This window comes from Quercus suber, unplaced genomic scaffold, assembly GCF_002906115.3.
Source record: "Quercus suber isolate HL8 unplaced genomic scaffold, Cork oak 2.0 scaffold_307, whole genome shotgun sequence".
Classification (NCBI taxonomy): domain Eukaryota; kingdom Viridiplantae; phylum Streptophyta; class Magnoliopsida; order Fagales; family Fagaceae; genus Quercus; species Quercus suber.
The window spans coordinates 229713-248482 of NW_027069763.1; the positions used below are offsets into that span (position 1 = coordinate 229713).

General features: G+C 35.7%; 1 protein-coding gene and 1 long non-coding RNA gene across 3 annotated transcripts; one reads left to right on the forward strand and one right to left on the reverse strand.

The window, feature by feature from the left end:
• Positions 1 to 1045: 1045 nt before the first annotated feature.
• Positions 1046 to 3859, forward strand: LOC136071378 (uncharacterized). 2 transcript variants are annotated; one of them, XR_010632671.1, is made up of 4 exons: positions 1046 to 1146; positions 1305 to 1400; positions 3385 to 3470; positions 3593 to 3859. It is a non-coding gene; the product is annotated as an uncharacterized LOC136071378 (long non-coding RNA). The 2 variants fall into 2 exon arrangements; XR_010632672.1 differs by having other exon boundaries at positions 1134 to 1152.
• A 5213-nt stretch (positions 3860 to 9072) lies between these two features.
• Positions 9073 to 18402, reverse strand: LOC111984382 (beta-fructofuranosidase, insoluble isoenzyme CWINV1-like). Its single transcript, XM_065782594.1, is given in 8 exon segments — positions 9073 to 9468; positions 11394 to 11484; positions 11574 to 11601; positions 11604 to 11811; positions 11941 to 12099; positions 12717 to 13582; positions 17859 to 17867; positions 18020 to 18402. Coding segments are annotated over 8 exon segments (1680 nt in total). The 5' UTR covers positions 18159 to 18402; the 3' UTR covers positions 9073 to 9288.
• Between the last annotated feature and the right edge of the window lie 368 nt (positions 18403 to 18770).

Genomic DNA, 18770 nt, shown 5'->3' on the forward strand with positions numbered 1-18770 from the left:
TTTTTATTGGTTTAAATTTGAACTGAAAACTAAGATTACTTTTTTGCCCCAACAGTAACAATATGCCACTTAAAATTTGTTGTAAAAATATTGTAAAAATGTTGTGAACATGCATTTCTATATATATATATATATATATAGGTGCTACGTCCACAACATTTTTACAATATTTTCACAACAAATCATAAGTGGTTAGTTGTTATTAGTTAAATTTGAACTTAACACTAGGATTACTTTTTTTCCCAATAATAACAACTAGTAACAACCTATCACTTAAAATTTGTTACAAAAATATTGTGAAAATATTATGTGAGTATCATTTATATATATATATATATATATAAGAACTAAACAAAAAAATTTAAAATTCAAAATTCAAAACCCACCTACCCCACCTACCCCCACTCACCTTATATCCTTCTCTAGCTCCACGTAACTTCTTCAGCCTTCTTCTTTCTTTTCTTTTCTTTTTTTCTTTCTCTCTTTTTCTAGCTCACTTATCTCCACTTCTTCAGGCTTCTTTCTTTCTTTCTCTTCTTCTCTGTTTCTTTTTTTTCCTTCTTTCACTCTTCTTTCACTACACACCTGAATTTATTCTTTTCTCTTTTTCTCCTATTTGATTTAATTTCCCCTATTTTATTTGTGGTGGTGTTAATGTTAGTGGGTTTTGGATTTGAAGATAGTGTTGCAACTAGTTAATTTTGTTCAAATTTGTAAATGGTGCTACTATTATGGGATTTGTGATTGAAGGAAGAATGCTATTGATTGTATAGTTGCAAGTAAGTATTTTTTTTAAAAAATTTTAATGCTTGTAAAGTCTATTCCTTTTTTTATAATAGTTTTGGCCTATTCTGTCTGCTATCAACTTTGCTTTGTGGGTCTCTAAGGTTAATTTAGAGATCTCAAGTGTTGTGATTAATATCTTACTCAAGTAGTGAAAAATTCAAAATCAATTTGATGATTTCTTTTTGCAAGTTATTGGTCTGTGGCGGCTGAATGTGTTGGGTGGGGGTTGCTATATATATATATATATATANTTAATTTTTTCCTATAATATGTTTTAATGGTGTAGATACAAATAATGGTGGTTTTGAGTAGCATTATATTACACAGCTTTGGAATATAGCAATTGCTGTAATTGTGTCTGTGAGTGTATGCATTACTCTCTAATGTATTCTTTGGGTTCTCAATGATTTATACATACATATATATATATATATATATAGATATATATAGTTTTATATTTATTTTGTTTCTAAGAATGCTTAGTTGTCTCATTTAATCGCTCCATGTCTTTATTGCAGGATCTTCATCTTAGAAAGCCAGGAGTAAGGAGGCCTCCCAAAAGGTCTGAGTTTGAAGTTCCTACTGAGGAGGTTCTGAAAAGTGCAGAATTGAAGGTAAGCTTATATGGTTTTGTACATTCCCTCTTATATGATGAATAAAAAATTACATTATAAAAAGATTTTTCATTCTTTTTAATCATGGAAGTGGGATTACTATTGCTGTACAGTGGTAGGTCCAATCATATTCCATGCCCATTGCTAAATTGAAACACTTATTTCTGTATTCTTTATATGAGTGGTCTTCACCGTCATTGTCAATTTTCTGTAGAGGGGTTCCTAGAATCTATGTATTCCTTGAGTTGTTGCTGTTCCTTTTTGTTTATATTTTGTGTTCAGTTTTGTGTCTACTTCTGTACACAGCCCATGTACTGGGGTAGCACGCATTTTGGCTTTTACTAAATTTTTTCTTTTAAGATACACACACACACACAAATATATATAAACTAGAAAGATAAAATTGTAGTGGTTGTGAATTTTTTAGTATTGATCAGCTGGCCCATCTGTATGTATAATCATTGAATTGGGAAGATGCTGAGATTGCATTTCGTTATCTTCATTTTTTTAATTGATTTTTTTTGGGTAAAATTAATAATTGAATATGAAAATGGGACATTATGGAGATCAGACATTCTTAGTGGTCATTTGAATAGCATGCAGCTTCCTTGACCTTTTTCATGACTCATGACTAGACTTAATAATCAGTAAGTCTTGTTCCTTAGGTAGCTCACTGGGATGCCTTAGAACTTGATGAAGGTAGGGCAGAAGTATTACTGCAAGCAGTAAAATGTGTTTATGTTAATATCAATTATAAATTTTGTGTATTGGGTTTTCAATTTCGTGTATTGGGTTTTGATGTAGGACTAATTACACTCCATTTGAAAGTTGTGTTTAGTAAAATTTGATAGTAATTTTTGTTTTACCACTACGAACTGATGAGAAGGTGAAGAGGGGTTGTTTAAAAATTTGTCTGCAACAAGTCAACCATCTACCAATCATATGGTTTATGCAAGACTGGTAGTTTGAGTTGAGGGTCAGATATGAGTCTAAGGACTTTTGGTCAAACATTACAACTGCTCTATACAACCATAACTATGGTCCTACACTTAGATAACAAAACCACAAAATAATATAGAGAATTAAAAGTTTTTTTACTTAGCCAAAAAATAAATAAAATTGTTAACTTATTTTGGGTACATAAACATTCATGGCTAGCTGATCTTTAAATGTTAACTTATTTTGGGTTTTCTGAATTTTCAAACCATTTCTTTTTCATATATATATGTGTGTGTGTGTTTGTAATTTTTCAATGGTCATGTTATAGAAAAGTCATATAGGATTGTTAAAGTCTTGAGGTTAGTGCTTCTTATGGAGGAATTCCAAATTAATCAACGGTTGAGTAATTAACTATATGGAAGTGGAGAGAGCAATAGTTATGACTGTTAGTTTTGTAGATATACTTCAAAAAAAAAATTAGTTGTACCCCATTGAATATTGTTGGTATATAGAGAGAGGTGAAGGTGCAATTAGGTATGAACCTCAAGTTAATTAATTTCTTTATCTTCCTTTGTGGGTACATTGCCCATACATAGTGCAAATTTTTGTGTGTGTGTGTGTGTGGAAAAACTCCTCTGCCAATCTCATTAGTGCAACATCATAGGTCAAAGTCATATTCGGCTAGCAATTAGGATTTCCCAATCGAGTTTCTAGTTTCGAAATATGCCGAAGCCATATAGTTTCTATATATGTATGCTGAAACCGTCTCTAACTAGAAAGGCAAATTCCAAATATAGTTTTAAGTTCTTTTTACATGCTAACAATACATTATTGAAAGTTGAACATGGCAAACAGATTTGACAGATTCCCTTAATCTACAATATGTCAATATCCACTCCATTTGATTCCCACAATTTAAGTCATATTCAGTTTTTGATTGATTTTTGTTTTCTAAAGTTATAGTCTCTACCTACTATTTTACTTTTACCAAATTTTATTTAGATGTATAGTATATTTAACTATACTAATAAGGAGTTCGTTGTAGATAATGAGCTCAACCCGTAGAGAGAAAGATTGAGCGATTCATGCATCTTGCCAACTTGACAAGGTGGCCAAAGGGCACAAATAGAGGTGAGACCATGTTACTCATAGCTTGTTTTGGTATAAAATTCCACTTTTTGTGTTCTTGCTACATGTTAGTTCTCTTTCCTCATTTTGTGGTTGTCATGACTTTCTGTGTATGCATATTGCAGGTTGGAAATTTTGCCAATTGCTTGGTTGAGGCTAGAAGTGAGCTACAGCATAAGTATGTTCTAAATTATTTTGTGGAAGCTAAGTTTGTCCATTATGTTTGTTTTCTTTCATAAATGTTTTTGGGTTGGAATCATTGTGGTAGGACTCTCCTAGTATGTTGCAACTTGGTCTTCAAGCATATAAACCTATACTGTTATGTGCTATTTAGAAGCTCACAACTTATTGATTATTACAGTGACTATTGGGAATAATTTATTGATTGTTTAGTTAATGGAAAAATTTTCTTCCTAATTTCTCACTGCATATACCAGACTTTGAAGTAATCATCAGACTTTTACTATCATAAGAACCAATAGGAAGAGACACGTAAGGATGGACTGCAACCAACCTTAGGCCCTTAGGCCGCGGTTCAAGCGCGGCCTAAAGTTTAGTCCTTAGGCTGCGTTTTAAGCGCGGCCTAAGGACTAGACTTTAGGCCGCGTTTAAACGCGGCCTAAGGACTAGACTTTAGGCCGCGCTTAAACTGCGGCCTAAGGGCTGAACCTTAGGCCGCGGTTTAAGCGCGGCCTAAGGATCTCCCCTTTGGCCGCGGTTAAAAAACGCGGCCATAGACCCTGTTAGGCCTATAGTCACGGGTTTTAGGCCGCGTTTGAAAACGCGGCCTAAAAAAACGCGGCTATAGGCCAAATCGGGCTATGGCCTCGTTTTTATGACCTATAGCCGCGTTTTTAAACCGCGGCCACAGGCCCTTTTTTTTGTAGTGTTAGGTACAGTTTTTTAAATTCTCCATTTAAATTTCAGCCACCTGTTAAATAATAATAATAAAAAATCACTAACGACCTCAAAAGCCAGATGACTTCTGTTTAAATTTTTTCCCAACCCCACCTAACTTCAACACCGTAAGCACTCCAGTCCTCTCTGTCACAGGCCCACTGCCTCCACCACCTTTGTCCAAACACATGCAAGCTCTTCATGTATCCTTCCCTACAGATCAAATACTCCCAAATTTGAAGAAGTTTGTGGCGGCAAAGAAGACACATGGCGGGGTTCAGTGATGAAGCCGGTGAATCCAGTAGCGAATCTTGTCTTTTCTTTTGTTGACCAATGAATGATTTGAAACTTTTCTGGCAAGATGACAGAGATTCTCTTAGTAAAATTTTGGTTTTTTGGGTGAATCTTTTTTTATAGGTTTTACCTTTTACGAATTGAATTTTATTGGGGTTTTGGTTTTGTGCTTGGATTGTTAGGAAATTTTGGTTTTAAGGAATGATATGTTTTTGGGTTTTGCCTACAATTTAAGACCAAAAAGGCAAAAATAGACATTTTGGGTGAGAGGGCTTAGTCATTGGCGATGTGGCATAGCAGATTATGAGTGATGAGGAGGAGTGAGTTGATGTTGGAGATGTTGCACAGGAGTTCTCGTGGCTGGGTTTTTTTATTTTTTAATCACAAATAGAGTTAACAAAAGTGTTTAAGCCGTTTGTGGCTTTTGACGCCGTTAGTGAATATTTTTTATTTGACAGATGGCTGAAATTTAGATGGAAACCTATGGAACTATACCTAAATTTTGCCCGGAATAGAATAATGTGGTAATCAACATAACTTGGAAATTATTGTCATGTGATGAATATACAATTAATTAATGCTTAAGGTGCACCTAAATTCAAAGCCATAGGGTTACCACCGCCACTTCCAGGCGAGTTGGTACCCAATTTGAAAGTAACCTATTACTTGGGAGTTCGAGCCCCCGCATTTACTCAGCAAAAAAAAAAAAAAAAAAAAAAAAAAAAAAAAGGCTAGAGGGTTAAAGGAACAACTTTGTCCATAACCATCAGAGCTTTGGTTGTCCAAATTAGGAACCCTTTGAGGGAAACAACAATTAACTCTTTGGTTGTTCTTTGGTTTGAACAAACAACTCACTAGGAGTTACTTTGGGAGAAACTAATGTTTAGACTTAAAATGGTTTGGTTTTTAGAGTACTTTTGATATGGCAGCCTCTCTAAAATTGTGTCACTAGGACTGTGCTTAATTGCTTATATGCGATAATTTTATTTTGAAATATTAGAACATTCTCATTAAAGATTGTAAAAATTTTAGCATTTAGCATCTAAAACACCAACTTTACAACATATAACACATCACTTTATAATATCCCCTACATCAAAAATTCTATTTTTTTTTAATACTTCCTTTAAATATTCTTTCCTTATCATTTTTTATTCTCTCTCTCTCTCTCTCTCTCAAACCAGCACCATTGGCCACCACATCCACCCACCCATACCACAACCACCACATCCACCCACTATTGCCGCCACCAACTAGATCCATCACAACCACAAACAACAGCACACACAGAGAGAGAGAGAGAGAGAGAGAGAGAGAGAGAGAGAGAGAGAGAGAGAGAGAGAGAGAGAGAGAGAAAACCTCCACATCCAAAGCCACCAAATCAACCCAGACCCACAAATCAACTCAGCACCTAGACTTCTCGACCTTCAACCACTGCCTATCCCTCGCGCCACCTCGCCGGCGAGATCAACAGCTGCACCACCATAACCATCTGCACCATCAACAAATCAATTTCGAAACTAAACCCTAAACCGTCTATGCTGTTTCGGTCTCGAAACGACGTCGTCCTCGTTTGTATTTCGTCGAGGATTTTTAAAACGCGGAGGTGGAGCTTGCGGCATCTGTCGTTAGAGAGCTTCGATTCACGGTGTTGCTCCTTCAACATCATCTCATAGAGAGTTTGAGACTGATTAAGAGTGTATGGTTGTCTGAGAAGGAGAAAGAGAAAGAGAGAGGAAAACAATGGAGAAGAAAGGCACGGCGCAAGAGAGAGTGAGAGAGAGAAAAAGAAAAAAAAATTTAAAAAACTCTAGCATCTTGCTATAGTTTGGTGTCAAAGATGAGATTCCACTATAGCTCCATACTAAAATTTTTAAGATTTAGCTTATTTGATGTAGGTGTGTTTTTATCATTTGAGGTGCTAAAAATGCTAAAAAATAGCATTTAGCATTTTTAGCACCTTTGATAAGAGTGCTCTTTGGCTGTAGGGAATATATACAAAATTCTCAAATCTATAAGATGGAAAAATTGAGAAAAAAATATGCGCCAAAGAAAACAATTACACAAGCTAATATTTACGTGGTTCAGCAATTTGCCTACATCCACAAAGTTACAGTGATTTTACTATTCACAAAGAAAAAAATACAAGATGCAATGGTACAGTTTTCTCTCTTAAAACAACACACCAAACCCTAATCTCCAAACAATAGTTTTTCTATACAGCTTGGGTCGCTCTACTCCATGGATTAAGCCTAAAAAAAATCTCGTTAAAAACCATAACACTTTTATATTAGGTCGGATCATAATCTGTATCAAATATAAATAGGCTTTACAAAGCCAACAAAGACCAACAAAGTTAGTTTATTGTTTGCTACATTCTTGGTCAAGCAAATGTGTTGTTTGAGTTTTAGTCGAGTGTGGGTCACACGAAATTTCTATCATGAGTTGACTTGAGCCAGTCCTTTAGGCTTGATTTCTTGCTTCTTGACTAACTAGATTCAACTTAATTAGTCAATGTAAGGTTGAATTTAATCAACCATTTTGTTGGCTTTATTCCGTACCAAATTTGCTTGTATTTTAGCATTTAGAAACTCTGTATTTAGGTGAGAATCATGTAAAGGTAGTGTGTGAGAGAGTGTAAAGAAAAACTCAAGTTTGTGCACTTAGCAAGTGGCTCGCAATTGGATCTCGCGGCTTGCTCACTGCTTGCAAGTCGCCAAAAGTGGCACACGCATGGAGCATGCAGAGGAGCTGAACAGTCACGCCAACTGGAGCACTACAGGACAAAAAGTCCAGACTGGCCATTCAGTTAACTCGCAGCTTGAACTCGCAACTCAGTCAAGTCGAGAGGCCAAGTTGCTAATCTACTATGTTTTGGAAAAACTGACTCTTCGCATTTCGTTCTCACTTCAGTATAAATACCCTTTATACTCTCGAAATGTAAAGAGCTTCCAAAGAGAAATTTGAGAGAAAAACCCTAGAGAAAAACAAGATTGACTCATCTACAATCTTCATCTTTGTTTCTTTAAATTCTTTTACTCTCATCCTTTCCATTGTTACATCATTGAGAGGTACACTTAGCCAAATCCTTTTCTCACTATACCTATATCTGTGAGAAGGCTGTTTGGTGCTTGGGAAGCAATTAGGAAGGGACCAATGAATATTGGTTGATGTTATGGGCTATAGCGGAATCCGGTAAGCTAGAAAATACGAAGGTTCGGCATAACCTCGTTGAAGCAAAAAGCTTGGAGGGCTTAGGTACAGTGGGTAGATTAGGTTTGGAGGGTCTTCTACTGTTCATGTATCTCAATTTCATTTTCTAGTGGATTATTAACCGCTTAAAGGGCGGCAGAGAGGTTTTACGCCGAGCGCTTCAGTTTCCTCTTCGATAACACATCGCTGTGTTGTCCTTGTGTTTGCGTCTCTCTTCCCTTAATCTTTACTATTTAATTATAGCGGAATCCGGTAAGCTAGAAAAAACAAAGGTTCGACGTAAACTCGTTGGAGCAAGAAGCTTGGAGAGCTTAGGTACACTAGGTAGATTAGGCTTGGAGGGTCTTCTGCTGTTCATGTATCCCAATTTCATTTTCTAATGGATTATTAACCGCTTAGAGGGCAGTGGAGAGGTTTTACGCCGAGGGCTTCAGTTTCTTCTTCGATAACACATCGCTGTGTTGTCTTTGTGTCTGTATCTCTCTTCCCTTAATCTTTGCTATTTAATTTCTACTGTGGATGTGATTTTATTTTGTTTAAATTGTTTATCAATTCTGTTATAAGTTTTTGTTCATTTTTCGCACGTACATTGTTTGATATTAAGCTTGAATTGGTAATTTGTAAATTGAGGGTCTAAATGTTCATAGTGTTTTATACGCTATTTGAACTTTCAGTCAGTCTCAAACTATTTAAATAAATCCATCAGTAACACTTGTTTTGATACATAAATTATTAAAAAACTGGCACTAGACTAGCTTGTTATTAAGATGTAATTAGTTTAGAGAATGATGTTTAACATGATGAAAATGAAGGAACAGAGCAAGTGGACATGGTACAATCTACTTGATGAATTTTACGGATGATGTTTGAGCTTGAATATAAGCAGCAAAATCTTGTCTACATTTGAAGGACAATCATGCATGCATCTTATGCCCATCGGCCCACTTAGGCTATTGTCTAGGCTTCTATTTAGAAAGAGGTCTAAACCATGCTTTGATGTTTGGTTTTATTGTAAAAAACAAAAGGGTTGGATATGCACTGTTTCCTCCCGTAATGCAATTAAAATTTTAAATTGTTTTAACGGTGATAAAAAAAAACCTTGTACCTATGCTAAATCATCATTGACAAGAGACGTTATCTCATGCGCCAGTGCATTTGAAATTTTTTCCATTGACAATCAATTTTCTATGCGCTAATTGAATTTATCGAACTGTGCACAATTGAAAAAATTGGTGCATTATTGAAAACATATAATAGTTTCAACTGATTAATGATTAATATCAGGATTAACTAGTAAGCACCAATTCATTGACTATGCTCAAATGGGTCGTTATCATTATTTTTTTTTTTTAATTGGTGCATACTGCATAGTCAAATAAAAACATATGAACACCATAAATTCTAAGTATATATGGTTTCAATTGATTTGAGCTTTCTTCATACTCCAAGCACTCAATGTTGTGATCCCAACGTTCCCAGTTCCATTATTGAAAGCATATAAGTGGGCCTCAGCATCCGTAGCCAATGTGGGATAAACTCTAGCTGTGATGCAAGCTTTTCCTTCTCCACCAAAGCTCTCCACTATAGAGTGATCAATCTGTAAAAAGAAATAACCTCGACTGCATTAGGACGCTAATTGGGTAAATGAAAAAAGGAAAAAAAAAAAATCATAATCTTAATCATGCAAACACAAATTCAGCAAAAAGGTGGTCAAATTCTTTTATGTAGGTATAATCATTGTATGAATGAAAATTAAAGAATCTTTTAATTAAACAATATTAGACTGGTGGCCTCCATTTTATTTGGTTGTATGCAATTGGTATTCATTTTAAGTAGGTATCTTCCATTAGAAAACATACAACCACGTAAAATATTGAATTTTAAAAGAACATAAATTATCAAAACAAATGTGTGTGTTTCAAATTCATACATTATTAAAGATCTAATAATACACATGATAATGTATAATAATCATTAAATACCTAAAGGACATCTACTCAAACCTTAAAAAGAATGTTAAGCTTTTGTACTTAGTGGTGCTTCTATTTAGTTTTGATTTGGCAGAAGAATAGATAAAATTATCCTCGGCCTTGATTATCCATCCGAAATAAATAAATAAGAGTCCAAAAGAGTTTTTATTTTTAATAAAAATAAAATACAATATATTAAATGTATAAATCCAAAGTATGACAGGAGCAACGGATCGGGTTTAAGGGAAAAACCCCCTTTTAAAACTCAAATCTGTTAAATATTTTATATGCAAAATCTTTCCAAAACTTTATTAAATGTTAGAAATTCCATATCACACTCATCAAACCATGAATTGCGTAAAACAGGTGGGTATGTTTAACCCTAAATAAAAGGTTATTTAGTCTTCAACAATTAGGTAAAGTTCAAATTGGTCCATCAACTATTAATTATGTCAATTTAGTCCCTTAACTTTCAAAATCAAATCAATTTCATCCATTGGTCCCATTTCCATTTAAATATAATGGAATTAATAGTTAAAACTGTATTGATTTTGAAAACTTTACACTTTCAATACTAACCTTTTTACTTATGCTTCATTTTCCACGTTAATTAGTTTCGTTAAAATTTAAATGTAGAGATGATTTAGAGATTTAGCTTAATTTTGAAAGTTATGAAACTAAATTCGCATAATCAATAGTTGAAGGACTGAATTGACACAATTAATAATTGAGATATCAAATTGAACTTTAACCTATAATTGAGGAACAAATTAGTAAATTTCCAAATATATATATATATATATATATAATGTTATTGAATTAAATTCAAGCATTAGTACATTACTAGAGAGACTTTTCTTACAAATAAAATAGATGATAGGAACATTTTAATAATTTAAATCATATATAATTGTATTGGATTCAAGAACCCAAGATTGAAAACCCAAACCTATTTCATACCCATTAAAAAAACCCCAAACTCACCTTATTAGGATTTAGTAGAATTGAAAAACCTACCAAATCTTATTAACTATCATCCATAGGCTAGGCAAGGCCTGAATAGGTGCAATATCAAAGAATAGAAGTTGCTTGCTTACATTCAATGTATTGGATATCACACGGATGCACTATATATCAAACAATGATTACATGTCAGTCTCATATCTGGTCTAATTTATTGGAGCACTAGATAGAAGTCTAGCCCTTCCCCAAAAGAAAGATTGTTAAAGTGTTTTGATGGAAATTATGATGAGCTATAGAAACATCTTGCACTTCTTAAGTAAACCATGAATGCAATGTAACTGATTTACTTTCCATCCCTAGGCAGGTATGGAGTAGGTAAGACATCCAAAAAAGGAAAGATTCAAAGTGCTTGATGTAAATTGTGATAGGCTAGACACTAAAACATGCTGCAGTTCTTAAGTTTCCCATGAATGCAAATGTGCAATGTGTAGACCATATGATTATTTTTGCCACCAACAAAAAAGACAACATGTTATGTAACTTTGTGTTTTTTAAAACGTTTTCTTTGGTTTTATATATAGCAACTCACCAAGCTTCTGAGTGACAGCTTCTCTTGAACAGGGTCCACATCCACAAAGGCTCCATATGTGGTCTCATCATTTTCATGATTCAAGGAAGATCTGTCAACAATTAACAACCCATAAGAACCAAAAAAATGAGTTAAAAAAAAAAAAGTTTGAAGTTGGGCAAGAGAGAGAGAGAGAGAGACCTGCTTTGGTCACTGCACATAAGCACACATATTTGCTGTGGCTTTTAAAAATTCTATAAAACACTGCGGTATATTCTTGTAGGCCCTTTGAAGCCAATACTAGTAGCCCAAATGGCCCAATACCACCTTTAACTGATGCACCCTTTCGGCTACAAAGCAATTGTGGGTCGGTCCAACTTGGATCCAGCACTTGAACTTTACTGAGCTCGCTTATCTCAAATGTAATAATCACATCTGCCTGTAAAATATTATGAAGAAACAATTTACTTGTTTTAGAACATATAAGCTATTTAACAAATTAATTTTGCTTTGTAATATGACATGTGGCAAAATCCCACTACTAATTTTTTTTTTTTTTTTGAATCACCTGGGCTGCAGTGACACCAGAAACTTCAAGGACTGATCCTCCCTTAAGCACTTGCTTAGGCAAGTTGACTTCTTTTAAACGCAGCGTTTCGATTTCTTTTATTGGCCATTGCACCAATTGTTTTCCAGAATTATCGAGCCAAATACTCCTTGGCATTGCCTGCAAAATGTGTCACAGAGATAATTTGTTTAAATTCTTCATCGTTTTTTAAAGAATGTTCAAAATACTGAATAATTATATTATTTTTCTTGACAATGAATAACCTTTGAAATGCCTTTATATAATAAGCATATGTGTGGGCCCAAAAACCTAAAGTGGGCTTATTAAAAAAAAAAAAAACCCAAAAGTGGGCCTAAACCTAAAGTCCAATGGACACGTTAACAGGCAAAACTTGTTGTATTACTTTTTTTTTTTTTTTTTTTTTTTTTTTTTTTTTTTTTTTTTTTTTTTTTTGAGGAAGACTTGTTGTATTACTTAAAAGTGAAAAATAACACACTCGATTAAATTATTTTAGTGTTATTTCAAAACTAGCGAGTTTAATTCAAACATTTCTTTAAACTATGCATGGTTTGGATTGATTTCTTGCTGAAAAAACCTATTTGTTTAAAGTCGTTAAAAGTAAAATTAAACTTATAAAACATGTAAAACTTTAAAAAGTTGTAAATTAAAAATTAAGTTAATAAACTAACTAGGAAAAAAATCCAAACGACTTAATTGAATTATTTTTCTAATGAAACTTAAAATTTAATAAAGCAATTATGTAGAGCTAAACTTACCTGAACTCCAGACCATCCCTTCTTGATGTCATCCTCTACACTCGAAGATTCATTAACCCAGCCCCATAAGATTCTTCTATGCTTTGAGTTTCCTTCGAAGAAAGTCTTTGAGGCATAAAATTTTCCATAATCATATCTCAATCTAGAGTTTTTATGGAATGGACCGTTATCCGAAATAAAGATATCTTTATCCTGGTTATAACTTCCAATCTTGTAGTAATCATGTTTTGTATCATCTAAGCTCACCTTGAGCACATGTTTAGTATTGGGACCATCAATTGATGTGTCAATACCAAGTGGGCTTTTGATCAAAACTGGATAAAAATCTGGACACTCCCACATACCTGATTTTTTGGACGAGTAAAGTGGATTTTTAGCTTCTTCCCAATGAGCAAAATCTTTGCTCTTATAAAGAATTGCTAATCCTTTTTGGTTAATTTTGCTCCCAATGATTACTCTCCAATACCCATCACGGCCTAGCCAACCAGTGGTTGGGTCTCTAAATGAGGATGAATTGATTTTGTTATAGGAATTAGGGGCCATTAGTGGGTTATCGTGGGACTTAACCCATTCCCTAAGGAATGGATCAGAAAGGTTTTTGGGCATGGCCAAGTTCTGTACTTGGTGGTTGTTAGGGTCTATTCCGGTGTAGAGAATGACCGGTCGACCCTCGGGGAGGATCGTGGTGGAACCCGACCAGCAACCGTTGATATCAGACGGTTGTGATGGATAGATGGCGGTTTCATGTGGGATCCAATTCACAAGATCTGTTGATGTAGAGTGGCCCCAAACAATGTTGCCCCAAACTGCGCCTTTGGGATTATATTGAAAGAATAGATGGTAAATTCCCTTATATAACATTGGCCCTGCAAGAAGATCCACATATAACACATTAACACACTACCATACTAGGTAGATTACATAATCGGTAACCATAATGACCTAAACTATCAATTAATCCTTGTGTTGTATGACTGAGATTTATAAATTACATTCCCTTGAGATTGAGACCTGACTCACCCTTTTGGATTTTTTTTTTCCTTGATTTAGTTGATTATAATCTAAAAGGATGAATTGCAGGCAGCCCTTGAAACATTTACTCTACTTATCCCACACACGCAAGAAGAAGAAAATAAGAAACTGTGTCCAGTACATCCATTTCTGTGATGTTGGACGCTTTTTTTAATCATATTAATATTGTTGAAATATTTCAGACTGGATTCTGCCCCATGTTTAATTCGCCTGTGTTATTTTCTAAGTTTTCTTACTAAAAAAAAAAAACTACTACTTTTTAGAGATGGATTCAAAATTCATTTGGTATCATTTTTGTTAGTTAAAAAAAGTTTGGATATAAACTTGGCTATAGCTCATGGCTACAACTCCTACTAAAAAATTACTATTACTACATATTTTGAAAATCTAACCACTGAATTACATGTTTTTTATATTCTTATCATGTATGTCAAATTTAGTGTCAATCAGATGTTATTTACTATTAGGTGCATAAACTTATTTTTTATAAATAATTTTAGATTACAAAAATTTAAATTTAAATATTTGATTAATGACATAGTTATTAATCTTTAATCTTCTAGAAATTTTATAAGTATGAAGGATGTAATTCAATAATTAATTTGTAAGAATTCACCTCTAATAAATTGAGTTCATAGTCAAACTTTGTCTTTTTTTAATTTACATCAATCAATATGTTTTTATTATATGTGTATTTTGATAAATCAATTCTTATTTATATTTTATCATTATAATTGTTTCATTCAAATCATAAATAAAGTCTAATTAATATGAAATATAACATGCATTCAAGTAAAGTGTTTGTTGGGGTGTGGGGAGTAAGAGTTAGGATTCAAGTCTCTAAAAGGGAGTTTCACACACATATATATTTAAATTATGCTAGAGTAGAATTTCTATCTTATATAAATAATAATAATAATTGTAGGGACCCAATTTGGATTGACCCTGAAAATGAATGGGTTTTCAGCCCAACCCGCCCAAACAATAAATTTTTAGAGTATGGGTCCAAGAACTAGTACTGTTTTTAAGGAAGGGTTCTACTCATCAATCAATAAGGGATACTTTCGGTTCGCTCTCTGAGGAAAATTATCCTCGGCTCTCTTTCAATTGGTCTCTCTCTTTCTCTTTCTTTTTCCTTTTTTTTTTTTTTTTTTTTTTTAGAAGCCCACCAGCGGGGAACTGTATGTTGTCAGGTCTTCGGGTTTCAAATTCAGCCCCTTGAATAAATCAGGGTACATTACCTCGGCGGCACTTCCATCATCAACCATCACTCTCTTAACGTCATACCCTCCGATCCTAATCGTAACCACCAAAGCATCATCATGCGGTTGTATGGTTCCTCTCTTATCCTCTTCTGAGAAGCCTAACACCACCGAGGCGCCCGATCTGGCCCTCTTCGGCCTTGAGTTGGAGTCCTCCTCCGAGCACTGAGATACAGACATTACCCTGGAAGGGCAAGACCCAGTCCTCCCTGGGGCAGCGAATATGACGTTTATCGTACCCAAAGGAGGTCCCCTTGAGGCGTCTCCCTGAAACGCCGAGCCTACGTGGCCTCCTCAGCCGCCGAACTGATACAGAAGTTGGGTCAACTTTCTCTCCTGCACTAATTGCTCTAAGTGATCCCACAGGTTGTTACAATCTTTGGTGATATGTCCGTGGTCCTGATGGTATTGGCAGTAAAGATTCCGATTACGCTTCGCAAGATCCCTCGCCATCTTGTTGGGCCACCTAAAGTACGGCTCGTTCTTTATCTTCTCCAGAACCCGCTGCACTGGTTCTCGGAACATGGCACTAACCACCTGGGAGTTGGCAGGCCCTGACTGCCCCCCAAAGTCCCTCCTAGGTCGGTTGTTGTTGTACCGGTCCGGCCTAAAATCCCTCCTCTCTTGAGTTACCGCTTTAGACTTCCCTCTGCCTTGCATCTGATCTTCCTCTACTCTCCTATATTTATCTATCCGATCCATAAGCTGACGCACACTAGTAACAGGCTTGCCAGTCAGGGACTTCCTCAGACCGTGCTCAGTTGGAAGACATTCCTTAAAAGTATTCATAGCCACGTCATCGTGAGCCCCATCCACCTAGTTGAACATCTCCCAGTATCTGTCTGAGTAGGCTTTTAGGGTTTCCCCTTCTCGCATAGACATGGATAGTAGCGACCCCAAGAGTTGAACAACCCTTCTACAGGTAATAAAGCGAGCGCCAAAGGCCTGAGTGAGCTTCTCAAAAGAGTCAATAGTATTAGTTCTCAAGCCATTAAACCATCTCATTGCCACCGGGCCCAGGCTAGATGGGAAAACCTTACACATCAAGGTTTCGTCCCTGGCATGAATAGTCATTCTCTGGCTGTAGTGACTAACATGTTCCACTGGGTCTGTTCGACCATTATAAATGGTGAACACAGGCTGGTGGAATCGTCGAGGGAGACTAGCGTCTTCAATATGTCGTGTGAAGGGCAACTTAGAGACCTGATTCAAAGCCTTGTTCAAGGCATCATTCCCCTGACCCTGGCGAGTCGGACTTTTACTTCTTCGCCTACGGTGGTGTTCTTCCTCGCACGAAAAAGACTCACTGGGGGGAGTTCTCGACCTCTGCCTGTAACTGGTGTCATCCGACTCCTCAGAAGAGTGGTTAGAGTGATGAGCCTTACGCCTTCGTCGTTCATATCGCAACTCCCTCTTTAACTTGTTGATCTCATGCTGCAAATTTCCTCCACTCTTTACAGGGGAAACATGGCCTTTCCCCCGGGAGCGGCTTCTATCTGTATGGGTTGTACGGGTACTTCCCTCATGATCCTCCCCTTGTTCGTGGCCTACCAACAGATCGCCGTGCTGAGAGCCCCTAGACTCTGCTTGTTGTTGATTAGCATCTGCCTGTTGCGGGCCCACCAACGGTTGCTGCGGTACTCCCTCTTCCATCTTGAGTATCACACCTGCCCTTCCTTCTTAACAGATCAAATTCTTCCCACAGACGGCGCCAATTGTAGGGACCCAATTTGGATTGACCCTGAAAATGAATGGGTTTTCAGCCCAACCCGCCCAAACAATAAATTTTTAGAGTATGGGTCCAAGAACTAGTACTGTTTTTCAGGAAGGGTTCTACTCATCAATCAATAAGGGATACTTTCGGTTCGCTCTCTGAGGAAAATTATCCTCGGCTCTCTTTCAATTGGTCTCTCTCTTTCTCTTTCTTTTTCTCCTTTTTCTTTTTCCTTTTTTTTTTTTTTGTCTCCCCCCTCTTGTTTTCTTCATTCCTATGTTATATACTCCGTTTTCCCCTTGTTTCCATCGTACACGTGTAGTTCTTATCTTGGGAGCTCCTTTCTGTCCCATCCAGTACCTACCAGAACCTTCAGCTTAGTGGCCATAAAGCTGCTTAGTTACTGTTTAGGTATCACCTCCACATTAATGCGGCCAGACTGTTAGCTGGAAAGCATTTAATGTGGAGGTGATGGCCTCAAAAGATATTTGCTACCTTCCCCGACGCCTCCTAAGCTATATCCAACTTCCAGTTCAGATACAACTTGGTGGGGTCTTTCCGCTAACATGAAGGTTACCTTGACCTCGGACTTTGGTGTCCTCGGACGTGTGTTATGCCGATGTATATAATATCTACTCGTTTCTTTCATACCACCTATTTGATAAGAATAAAACTTTTTAGGCTGTCCTCGGATTACTACGTGTTCTTGGATTGGGCCTTTGGACCCCGAGCCCATTTCTGAGGATTACTATACATTTTTAACTAACAGGCCTCACAATAATAATAATAATAATAAAATTAAAAAAAATTAAAAAACCATAAAATTCATAAAACATGAATAACATAAAAAGTTACGAGTTTTGTAACATTTAATGAAAAGTTATACTTGATCTGTCACTACTTTCAAAGTCTTTTTTTTTTTGATAATATGATGAAGAGTGGTGGAAACATTTGAATCATTGGTATTCCTATGGGAAAAAACTAGAAAGGGTCAACCAATCAAACTATAACTCTTGACATCACTACTTTCAAAGTTGAATATAAAAAGATTAAAAAAAAAAAAAAAATGAAAGAAACTAATGAAGCCGGAAACATTGTAATTGTAAAATGAGAACATGACTAGAAAGAACATACCATTAGGATCTGTGCATCCAAAGACACCCATTTGTCCAATTAACCATCACAACAGGTCACATTGATAAAATCAAAGATGCAAAAACAAAAAATACACAGTTAGAGCTATATAAAATAACAAATAATGACAAAATTCAAAAAAGAAAGTCAACAAATCATACCATTCATCCAATTTTTGGGAGGTTGAAAGTGATAAGAAGTTCTGTAAGGTTGATTATCTGCAGTAGCCTCAAGCTGAAGAACACCATAGCCAAGGAGGAGGGAGATGAAGAGCAACAGACATTTAGAAGATACAGCCATGTTGGATTTCTTGGGAATGAGGATATAGATAGAAAGCTGACTACTTATATAAGAGGAAACTAACTATACATGGTGGCGTATAAGCAAGAGTTTAATTTGATGAGATTCAAAGCATAATATGATTGGCATTGCAAAACTTGCCCCCTAATTATCTTAGTCAACTTCTGATGAGATTCAACATACTGTATAGTTATTCATCGGGATCGGAGAAAGTAAGCCGTGAACGGTTCAAAGAGAGTATAATATTCTTAGGAGACAGGGTATATCTAGGAAAATACGTTTATAGACTTTGCATCGAAAGAGCCAAAAAGTCAACACTAGTTTTCTAATTTTTAAATTGATTAATGTTGCTTCAATCAAAAAAAATTGAGGAAACCACCGGGCCTTGAAGCCTGCTGGTACCACTATCCAGTATCATGTGTATTTATGAGCTAGGAGTTCTATCCTCACAACTACCTAGCAAAAAAAAAAAGACAATTTTATTTAAAAAAAAAGAAAAAAAAAAAAAGGACAAGAAGCATCTCAAGAAATGCAACATATATTATTCATTGTTGGAAGCTAAATGTAGTTTTTTTTTTTTGGATAATAAGCTCTCTCTCTCTCTCTCTCTCT